Source organism: Mesitornis unicolor, unplaced genomic scaffold, assembly GCF_000695765.1.
Source record: "Mesitornis unicolor isolate BGI_N332 unplaced genomic scaffold, ASM69576v1 scaffold5319, whole genome shotgun sequence".
Lineage (NCBI taxonomy): Eukaryota > Metazoa > Chordata > Aves > Mesitornithiformes > Mesitornithidae > Mesitornis > Mesitornis unicolor.
The window spans coordinates 1-10,978 of NW_010209109.1; the positions used below are offsets into that span (position 1 = coordinate 1).

General features: G+C 57.2%; 1 protein-coding gene across 1 annotated transcript in view; it reads right to left on the reverse strand.

Annotated features, from left to right (window-relative positions):
* Positions 1-598: 598 nt before the first annotated feature.
* The window catches only part of LOC104547175, a gene marked incomplete at its 3' end in the record, with an annotated part of 10,834 nt that continues 454 nt past the window's right edge, over positions 599-10,978 (reverse strand). Inside the window, exons 2-12 of the mRNA XM_010192760.1 lie at positions 10,516-10,676; positions 10,110-10,259; positions 9,702-9,792; positions 9,481-9,576; positions 9,019-9,206; positions 8,432-8,483; positions 8,107-8,204; positions 2,479-7,649; positions 1,915-1,996; positions 1,462-1,576; positions 599-700 (exon numbers count right to left, since the gene is read on the reverse strand). Coding sequence (XP_010191062.1) covers positions 599-700; positions 1,462-1,576; positions 1,915-1,996; positions 2,479-7,649; positions 8,107-8,204; positions 8,432-8,483; positions 9,019-9,206; positions 9,481-9,576; positions 9,702-9,792; positions 10,110-10,259; positions 10,516-10,676 — 6,306 coding nt within the window. The remainder of the gene's footprint in view (positions 701-1,461; positions 1,577-1,914; positions 1,997-2,478; positions 7,650-8,106; positions 8,205-8,431; positions 8,484-9,018; positions 9,207-9,480; positions 9,577-9,701; positions 9,793-10,109; positions 10,260-10,515; positions 10,677-10,978) is intronic.

A 10,978-nucleotide genomic window follows, 5' to 3' on the forward strand; every position in this document is an offset into this window, starting at 1 on the left:
GGAGCGCTGCACCGGGTTGTTGTTTCACAAGATGTTCCTGAGTCTATTGTGCCTGCCAGGGACTGGTTTGTGAAAAAAAAAACCCCATCCAACCCCTTGTCCTGCTGTCTCCATTTGTAAAACTGCTCAGTGAGTACTGGCCCAGATCCCAGCAACTTTGAAATTAAGTCAGTAAAGGTGAGATTTTTCTCACCGAGTTTTTGTTAGTCATGTACATTTGAAGAGATTAATCATACTTTAAGCATTTCAGTATCTTTAAAGCAGGATAGGGCTTGGTGGCTTTATTATTTATAGGATGCTGCGGACATATGTGACACTTGACAGCAAAGATAAGCAGAGCTGAAAATGTAATTTACAGACCCAGTTCTGTAACCTGGTTTACTGGGGCACGATGGCGAGACAAAAACTGGAACAGCAAAGAGAAAGCAAGGCAGGGAAGGGTGAAAGATGGGCTCAGAGATGACTTTGCCACCTGCTGATGCACACAGGTAAGTTAAGGGCTTTTGGCTTCCTCCAGGCCCTGGCGCTGGTGGCATCCACCCCAGATGTCCTCACCAGCGTGAGTGGACACCGCGCTCTAGCGGGGCCCTGCACCCACCTTGGCCAAGCGCTCCCCCTCCTCGGTCGGGACCTGTCTCTCTGTGGCGCAGTCGGTTTTGTTCCCCAGCAGCAGAACAGCGACCCCGTCCTCTGCTCCTTCCTGGGCAATTCAAGAGGAGAGGATCAGGGGTGCAGCCGAATCTCCCTTGAATCACAGTCGGGTGCATCCTGCAGCACTGTGAAGGATGCTCACAGATTTGGGCCCATAAAGAAACCTTAAATTCTCAAGCAAGTTAAGCAGCATTTCGGAAAGGGGTTGTTTTCCCCTTAAATCATCATTCCCAGGACAAGTTACCCTTGTAGTGAATTCACTTTGTGTTTGACTGCAGGATCACTCCAGAACTTGTTCCTGCTGGGATTTACAGGCTCTGAGCAAGGTGCTATCCCATTGAGTTCCAGCATTTTTAAACACTGCTGTTGCACTTGAAATCTCCGACAAGAAGTTTTTAACTAGACACGAGTTACCTCCCATTTCCCACCTCTTAAAATGGGCTATTCTTGATTTGAAACCTTTTAAATCTTGATATAATTAAAAAAAATAAAATAAAATTAAAAAATTCTCAAAATAACGTTCAATATTTTCCATTCCTCTGCACCGCTTTTTCATTTTAAATAAGTTGATAATTACCATAACGATGCTATAATTATCGTAACGATGCTATCAACAAATCAGCCCAGGAAACGTTGCAAAAAAATGTGAAAACTCTGTGTCTGAAGTTAAAAAAATCACCCAAGAAAAGTTATTTCCTAAGCAAACCAAAGCCAAATGCTGTTTACGAAGTGCTTGGCCACCCCTGAAGCGGTGGCAGAGGTCAGAGATAGGAAAACGCTGATCTCTGAGGCTTTTCCTACTTCACTTACCTGGACGCAGCTCATCCAGTACCGCACGTCCGAGAAGGAGCGCCCCGACGTGATGTCGTACATCAGCACCACCCCGTCCGCCCGCCGGAAAAACTGCTTGGTGACGCTGCGGTACCTGCGTGCGTTTCAAACGGTCACCGGGGCGCTCCGAGGAGCTTTTGCCTCGCACCGATTCAAAATCCCGGTGAGAAAGATGGAAATAGGTGTTTATTATAAAAGGCAACCCCCCCAGGTTTTGCCCCTGTCCTGATGGTAGAGGCCAGGCAAACAACCCGAGGACTTAATTTTATCTTCATTACTTCCTTTATTATTCTTTATCGTGCACTGTACAGAGTCCCTTCTTAAACAACCCCGCCTTCACTTAGCAAAGCCAAGAACCTTCATTTCCAGTGAATTACCTGCAAAGGGAACCCCCCAGGTTGCTCTCCTGGAGCACACAGCACAGCTCCTCACCTTTCTTGCCCGGCCGAGTCCCACAGGCGGAGAGCAAAGCGCTTGTTGTCCACGACCAGGTTTTTGATCCGATAATCCAGTCCTAGGAGACACAAAATTGGGATTTTTGGGGGGTTTTTTGGATACCATAAAGTTCATCCCTGCGATAGAGAACGGATGGAGAAGGCACATGGGGCAGGTGTGGTTGGAGGCTGCAGCCAAATCAACCTGCAGCTTTTAGATCTTTGACGGCTGGATTTTGGGAAGGTCTCTGATTTTGTGATGAGTAAAACCAGGTTGGTTAAGAGAGGAGGATACAACTGAAAGGGAAAGCAGAGAGAAAAGCCTTAAGGCCATTGGTATTGGAGCCCTAGAGAGGGCAAGGAGGCCCAGCACAACCTGCTCAGGAGCATCCAGGTGTGTGAAGTTGGTGGCTCTACTTGGTCCTTGGTGACAGCTTGTGTAGCACATGAGTTGACATGCGTTAAACGATCACCAGCAGCTTTTGGGGTGGAGGAAAGGGAATTGTGAGCATCACCCAAGCGGGTGCAGTCTGGGGCTGGCCAGGAGCTGGTGCACACCTACCTACAGTGGCTGTAAGGTGTGGGTTGAAGGTGTCGGCGTGCAGCCGGTACAGGAACGTCGTTTTGCCCACGTGGGAGTCCCCGACGAACAGCACGTTGTAGAGGTGGTCTGGGTCCAGGGAGGCTGCAGGAGAACCCCCTGCCCCATCTGCAGCCATGGCCCCTGGCTCTCCTGGGCTGGGCTCACCTTCCCAGTTTGTTTTCCGCCCAACTTCTTGCTGCTTCTCCCGCTGACCAACATCAAGGTCTTTGCTCTCTTCTCCCGAGAGCTGCATCCTGCTGTTGGCTGCATCCCCCAAGGAGCCATCTCTGAGGACCGTCCCCAACTGATCACTGCCAGCATCTTCCTCCTGCCGGACCCCCACGTGAATGGTTGATGCTGGTGGCACCTCTTCTTTTGGAGGCTGGGCAGGTTTGGCAGATACCTGCTCCGTTTCCATCACCTGCGGCAGCTTCTGGGATGCAGTGTGAAGCTTCACCTTATCTGCCTGTGCCGGGACCTGCTCCTGAAGCTCGCTTTGGGCTGTCTGCACATCTGGAACGAGAACATCCTCCTGCATCAGCGTTTCCAGCTTTAACACGCTGATTGGTAACGGCACCTTGGGGACTGGGAGGGACAGTGCAGATGCACCAGCATCGTGGTCCTGCTTTATCCCTGGAACCTCAGTTTCCCCTGAACTCCTCGTCTGTGCCTCCAGCCTCTCTCCCTGCACTGCTCCCAGGCCTTGAGCTCCATCCAGAGGCCTCCCCTCTGCAGCAGCCCCTTCTCCCTGCAGTAATTCCAGTGTCTGGGTGTCCTCTGGGATCTGCCCATCAGGAACAGGGGGTGCTCCCAGCTCCATTCCCAGCCCAGGACCCTCAGCCACAGGGGCACCCTCAGGATATGAAGTGGGCTCAGGTGGAGGGGGCACAGGGACAGCAGCAGCCCCCTCCCACACATCTGCAGTGGGAGCTGTGCCCAGACCTGCCTCCCACCCAGAATTTGGGCTCTGCTCCCCTTCCTTCATCCCAGCTGTGCCCAGGGATGCCAGATCTGCCCCTGTGCTCCCTCCTGGCATTGGTTTGAGCTCCTCTGCCTCTGTAAGCAGCTGCACGTTGGTATCAGCGCTCTGGTCCTCCAGCACCTCCATGGTTACAGCATCCTCAGGGGGCTGCACACCCACACCAGCCCCCTCGCCCTGCCCAACTCCTGCTCCCTGTGGATCCAGCACAGGCTCCTGTGACAGCTCACGCTCGTCCTGTCCTTGTGCCCCATCCTCAACCTCCTCCCTGAGATGTACGGCTGTGTGGTACCCTCCTCCCTGGAGGGCTTCTGGGCTGGCATCTCTAAGTGTCAGCATATCAGCCTGGGTGTCCTCTGCCATCACCATTTCCACCACCTCTGGTTTATCGACCTGAGCCAGGGGGTGCACATCTGGACCCATGCTCCCTCCCTGCTCCCTCACAGGCTGCAGATCTGTCTCCATGCTCCCTCTTGGGGCTGATTTGAGCTCGTCCACCTCTGCAATCACCTGCACATTGGCACCACAGCCCTGATCCTCCAGCACCTCCATGGTTACAGCATCCTCAGGGGGCTGCACACCCACACCAGCCCCCTCTCCCTGCCCAGCTCCTGCTCCCTGCAGATCAAGCACAGGCTTCTGTGGTGACTCATGCTCATCCTGTCCCTGTGTCACATCCTCAGCCTCCTCCCTGAGATGTATGGCTATGTGGTTCCCTCCTCCTTGGGGGATTTCTGGCCTGGCATGCCCAAGCATCTGTATATCAGCCTGGGTGTTCTCTCCCTCCTCCGTTTCCACCAACTCTGGTTCATCGACCTGATCCAGGGGTTGCACATCTGGAGCCACTCTCCCTCCCTGCTCTGTATCCAGGGAGCTGAACTCACTCAAGTTCTGCAGATCTGTCTCTGTGCCCTCTCCCAGGGTTGATTTGAGCTCATCCACCTCTGCAATCAGCTGCACGTTAGCACCACTGCCCTGGTCCTCCAGCACCTCCATGGTTACAGCATCCTCAGGGGGCTGCACACCCACACCAGCCCCTTCTCCCTGCCCAACTCCTGCTCCCTGCAGATCAAGCACAAGCTCCTGTGGCAGCTCAGGCTCATCCTGTTCTTGTGTCCCATCCTCAGCCTCCTCCTCAAGCTGTGTGGCTGCTCCAGCTTCCTCTCCCCACGGGGCCTCTGTGCTGTCACCCCCACGCAGCTGCATGTCTGCCTGGGCATCCTCTATCTCCAGTTTCACCAACTCCGGTTCATCAGCCTGATCCCGGGGTTGCACATCTGGAGCCACACTGCCTCCCTGCTCTGTCCTTGAGTAGCCAGCTTCCCTCAGAGACTGCAAATCTGTCTCCATGCTCCCTCCTGGGGTCAATTTGAGCTCGTCCACCTCCGCAATCACCTGCACATGTGCATCAGTGCCCTGGTCCTCTGGTGTGTCCAGGTTTTCAGCCTCCTCCCGTGGCTGCACACCTCCATCAGCCCCTTCTCCCTGCCTGATGTCCACTCCATGGAGCTGAAGCACAGGCTTATGTAGCAGCACTCGCTCACCCTGCCCTTCTTGCCCATCCTCAGCCTCCTCCATGAGCTGTACGGCTGCAGGATCCTCCCCATGCTGGAGAGTCTCTGGGCTGGCATCCCCACCCAGCTGTGTGTCTGTCTGGGTGTCCTCTGCTTCCACCATTTCCACCAACTCCGGCTTATCGACCTGATCCAGGGGTTGCACATCTGGAGCCACACTGCCTCCCTGCTCTGTCCCTGAGGATCTGGCCTCACTCAGGCTTGGGGGCTGCAGATCTGTCTCAGTTCTCCCTCTTGGGGTTGATTTGAGCTCGTCCACCTTTGCAATCAGCTGCACATTAGCACCATTGCTCTCGTCCTCCAGCACCTCCATGGTTACAGCATCCTCAGGGGACTGCACACCCACACCAGCCCCCTCTCCCTGCCCAGCTCCTGCTCCCTGCAGATCAAGCACAGGCTTCTGTGGCGACTCATGCTCATCCTGTCCCTGTGTCACATCCTCAGCCTCCTCCCTGAGATGTATGGCTATGCAGTTCCCTCCTCCTTGGGGGATTTCTGGGCTGGCATGCCCAAGCATCTGTATATCAACCTGGGTGTCCTCTCCCTCCACCATTTCCACCAACTCTGGTTCATCAGCCTGATCCAGGGGTTGCACATCTGGAGCCACTCTCCCTCCCTGCTCTGTCCTTGAGGTGTCGGCCTCCATTAGGAGCTGCAAATCTGTCCCAGTGCTCCCTCCTGGGGCTGATTTGAGCTCATCCACCTCTGCAAGCAGCTGCACTTTAGCACCATTGCTCTGGTCCTCCAGCACCTCCATGGTTACAGCATCCTCAGGGGGCTGCACCCCTGCCCCAGCCCCCTCTCCCTGCCCAGCTCCTGCTCCTTGTGGATCCAGCACACACTCACCCTGCCCTTGTGCTCCATCCTCAGCCTCCTTCATGAGCTGTATGGCTGCAGGATCCTCCCCATGCTGGGTGGTTTCTGGGCTGGCATCCCCACCGAGCTGCACGTCTGCCTGGGTGTCCTCTGCTTCCACCATTTCCACTAACTCTGACTTATCGATCTGATCCAGGGGTTGCACATCTGGAGCCACTCTCCCTCCCTGCTCTGTATCCAGGGAGCTGAACTCACTTGAGTTCTGCAGATCTGTCTCTGTGCCCTCTCCCAGGGTTGATTTGAGCTCATCCACCTCTGCAATCAGCTGCACATTGGTATCACTGCCCTGGTCCTCCAGCATCTCCATGTTTACAGCATCTTCAAGGGGCTGCACACCCACATCATCCCACTCTCCCTGCCCAGCTCCTGCTCCCTGTGGTTCAAGCACAGTCTCCTGTGGTGACTCACACTTGTCCTGTCCCTGTGTCCCATCCTCAGCCTCCTCACCGAGCTGTACGGCTGTGTGGTACCCTCCTACCTGGGGGATTTCTGAGCTGGCATGCCCAAGCATCAACACAACTGCCTCAGTGTCCTCTGCTTCCACCATTTTCACTAACTCTGACTTATCGATCTGATCCCGGGGTTGCACATCTGCAGCCACTCTCCCTCCCTGCTCTGTCCCTGGGGAGCTGAACTCACTCAAGTTCTGCAGATCTGTCTCTGTGCCCTCTCCCAGGGTTGATTTGAACTCATCCACCTCTGCAATCAGCTGCACTTTAGCACCACTGCTCTGGTCCTCCAGCACCTCCATGGTTACAGCATCCTCAGGGGGCTGCACACCCAGACCATCCCACTCTCCCTGCCCAACTCCTGCTGCCTGCGGATCAAGCACAGGCTCCTGTGGCAGCTCAGGCTCATTCTGTCCTTGTGCCCCATCCTCAGCCTCCACCATGAGCCGTGTGGCTGCACAGGACGCTGGCTGTGGCTCCAGGTGCTCTCCTGGCTTCATTTCAAGTTTCTCAGAGAGCCCCAGTGATGGCTCAGCCTCTTCCCCCAGCCTCGCATCCCCATCTCCCGGAGCTGCAGCCGGGCCAAGCTCACCCATAGCAAACCACCATCCCTCTGCAATCCCTGCATCCCCAGCCTCAGCCGCCCCCAAACCTGCCTCTGGATTTTCTCCCTGGCTTAACGCTGCTTCCTCAGCTTCTCCTGGGGACTGTGCTTTCTCCCACCCTGTTTTTCCCTCCACCTCCATCACCGCCTGCTCGCTCTCCTCCGCGCTCTCAGGTCCTTGCAGATGCTCGGTCACCTTCAGCATCAGCTCCTCGGCACCAGGACCCTTTCCCTGCGGGAATAACCTCCTCTGCGCCTCCTCTGGGCTCTCTCCCTGCTCTGCCCCCGGCTCCTGAGCCCCGTGGTGCCCGGCTCCCGCGGACGCACCAGTCTGGGTCACATCTGGAGCACCAAGCTCAGCTGCAGCTGGTCCCAATTTCGGGTCTCCTCCAAACAGCTCCTGACCGGGGAGGGTCTCTTGCAAGTCCCCTGTGGCTGCCTCCAGCCCTGTTTTGGGCTCAGCATCATCCCGGGGGGGTGCACCCAGCCCCTGCGGCTTCAGCTGTTGGCTCAGAGCCGCTATTGCGTCATTCATCTCTGTTAGCAAAGAGCTTTGGTCAGAAAAGCGTTCCTCTTTCAGCATTTCGGGGAACGGGTCCTCTTCTGCAGAGCTCGCTCTCCGCAGGGCTCCCAAAGGGCTGCTTTCTGCTGGCAGAACCTCCCAAACCCTGGAAAGGGCAGAAAGTGGGGAAGAGGAATCAGCCCAGGCACCAGGTTAGGCTCCAGCTCCCCCCCATCCACCCGGGTTGGTACCAGGAGGGGTCTCTCCATCACCTCACCCCATCCCTCTCCAAACCAGGCTGTGTTCACCCCCTGCCTGCGCTGCAGGTTCACACAGGGGAAGAAGGGGGACAGCCAAGGGACAGATCCGGGGCTGTATCCTCCCCAGCAAGCAAGTGTCCCTCATCCCAGGCCCCGCATTTCCATTATTTGAGGTGAAAAATACAACTTTGGGCCAGGGACAGTGAGTGGCTGGGCCAAGTGGGGCAGTGATCCAATCTCTGGGATGGGTGGGAGGGAAAGGAGCATTGAAAGAAGTAAATCGTGTGTTTTTCCTGGGAAGGGTGGAGGGTTTGGGGGATTGCAGATGTCAAGGGTGCAAGCTTGGCACCCAGGACCCCTTACGCTTGGTGGGTGTTCCTGGCTTTGGGCTCCTCGCTCTGGGAGGACCCCAGCCTGATCCGCATCTCAGAGCGGTACTTCTCGCTCCTCTCCGGACTGGTCTGCAGAAAACGGGGTGGGAAGAAAGAAGAGAGGAAAGCGCTTGGTGAGGAAGCACAGCCACGTGAAACGATGCTGAGCTCCCCAGCAGGTACCCAGACGTACCCACCCAAAATCTTGGGGGTATCGGAAGTAACGTGCTGCTACTCCATCCCATCCCAAGCGCCTGCAGGGCACCCAAACCAAATAGCACGGACACCCTACCCCATCCCCACATAACCTGGAGTACCTGCGGGGACAGGGGCATCACACCGGGCAGCTCCACCACCACCGTTCTGCCCCTGCAAACACAGAGGTCAAGATGGCAACTGCATCCTCGTCCTCTGCTGGTTGTCCCCAGCCCAGAGGCGGTGATGTTCCAGTGTTCAGAGCCCTGGCCCAGGCTGCCCAGAGAGGTTGTGGAGTCTCCTTCTCTGCAGACATTCAAAACCCGCCTGGACGCCTTCCTGTGCAACCTCATCTGGGTGTTCCTGCTCCGGCAGGGGGATTGGACTGGATGAGCTTTGGAGGTCCCTTCCAATCCCTCACGTTCTGGGATTCTGTGATGGGCTGCAGCGGGACAGCGAAACCCCCAGTGCTTGCATCAGTCCTGGTTGGGTCCTTCTGGGTGAAGGACGTTCCCATCTCTGCTGGCACTGTCCATGTTCAGCGCATGGTGCTGATAGTCCTGGCTTTTCCTGATGCTTTTCACCCCAAAACCATGCTTCATCCACACCATGGAGACCACTGAAGCAGCGCAACGACCGAGACCCATCGAACTCATTCATTGCAACCCCAGATGGAAACCATTTATGTACAGAGATGCCGGTCACTCACCTGGGCTCCTCCGCGTGCTCCCCAGCCACTGTGGCCCTCGCCGTCCGCAGGCGCCCCTGGGTCTGCTGGAGCTGCTGGTGGAGGTGCTGCAGATGGTCCTGCAGCGCCCGGTTGCTCTCCTCCAGCTGCCGGTTTTCGGTGCTGGTGGCTTGTTGTGAGCTGCGGAGGCTGCGGCACCGCGTCTCCAGCTGTGGGACGGCAACGGGGACGCTCACACCTCACCATGACCCCCCCCATGTGAAAAAACTTATGGATAATCTTCTTCTCTAGAGCTGGGGCTGGATTTCCACCTCCTAAGAGTGGGGAACTCAACTTGGATGCTCTGGGGATGGAGGGGAGAATGGGGATGGGAAAGGAGAGGTTCTCTGTGACAACCTGCATCAAGGGCTGGTGGGAACAGACTGGGACCAGCCCAGAGACCCCCTAAACACGATGGGGGACCAGGGGTTGGGGTCACCTCACCTCCATCTGTGCCGTCACCAAGCGCTGCACCTCCCTCTCGCTGGCATCCAGCGCCTGCTGCAGCTCCACGCTGTGCTGGTGGCTCCGGACCATGCTCTGGGGTGACAATGGGGACATTATTAGCACCCCCTTGCCCATCTGGGAGCTGCCACGGGGGATTTAAGGGTGCTGGGCCCCCTCCCATGGTGGGTGGCAAGGGGAGAGGGGCGGTTGTGGCCCACCTCCTGCTCCAGCCGCTGCTGTTCCTGCTGGATCTGCTGCTCCAGGGCCTGGCAGAGCTGCTGCACCTCCTGGTCGTGCTCAGCCACGCGTCTGATGGGGACGGGGGGTGGTCAGACCCCACTGCAGGTCCCCGGGACCCCACATTGCCCACAGCCCCTGCAGGCTGGGTCTGCCATGGGGAATTCACCCAGCATGGATGTGTCCGGCACCCTGAGGCCAGCACTTTTGCCATCACATGTGTGACTGTAGAGGGAGCCTGATCCCAAAGTCTGAGTAAAAACCCTGCTCCAGACACCGATGGAGATGCTGAGAGCACCGGGGTTTCTCCATTCTTGGCTGCATGGGCATGGCTGGAGTGAGCAGGGGGCCCCATCCCCATCCCCATCCATCACCCTGGGGTGCCTCACTTGTTCAGGGTCACTTCCAAAGCCTCCTTCTTGCTCCTGGCTTCTTGGATGCGGTCCTTCATCCTGGCCAGGAAGCCCTCCAGGTTGCCCAAGAGCTGGGGTTCATCTTGACGGAGCTTCACCCAGAGCTGCCAGATCTCCTGCCTGCAGGGCAAGGGGTGGTTTTATGGTGAGCACCCCCCAAAACACCCCAAAACCAGGCTGGCTATGGAGTCCCGGGCCATTCAGCCCACATGGTTCAGGAGGTGCAGTCCTGGGGTACAGAGGAGCATTGGGGTCACCCTGATCCTGTGTCCTGCTCCTGCACCTCCAAGCCATTTCTGGGCCTCCTGCCCCAGGCCTTTCCCCTCAGACAGCTCTGCCCCATCCTGCAGGGCACCCATGGGTGCTAAACAGGGCAGCTTACTCCTCAGAGGTGTTGTCTATGCCCAGCTGGGCCATGAAGGCAGCAAAGTGTCTCTGCTCCTCGCTGTCCTCCAACAGCGGACTGGGGAGGACCAGGCGGACCCTCCTGGACGCCGTTTTCCGCCGGCGGTGATCGCTGGTGGCTTTTTGGGAGCTCAGGAACTGCCCTGCCAAAGACACCCCAAACCCTCAGCACCCGGCCAGGGCGATGGCAAAGCCCAAACCCCAACATTTCCCATCCCACGGCTTCGATGAACCCCTTTGGTGCAATGGGATCCCTCCCCATGGGCTGAGACCCGGGTGTGGGGATGCTTTTTGGGCCACCCTGTGCCACCAAGCAAGGGGAGCATTTTGGGTCTCCCCAGAAAAGGACCAGGGCCACATCCAGGATGAGCCCGGGCTGCTCGGAGGCAGCGTCCCAGCACTCACAGAGGCCGGCCGTGAACTCCTCGGTGCTCAACCTC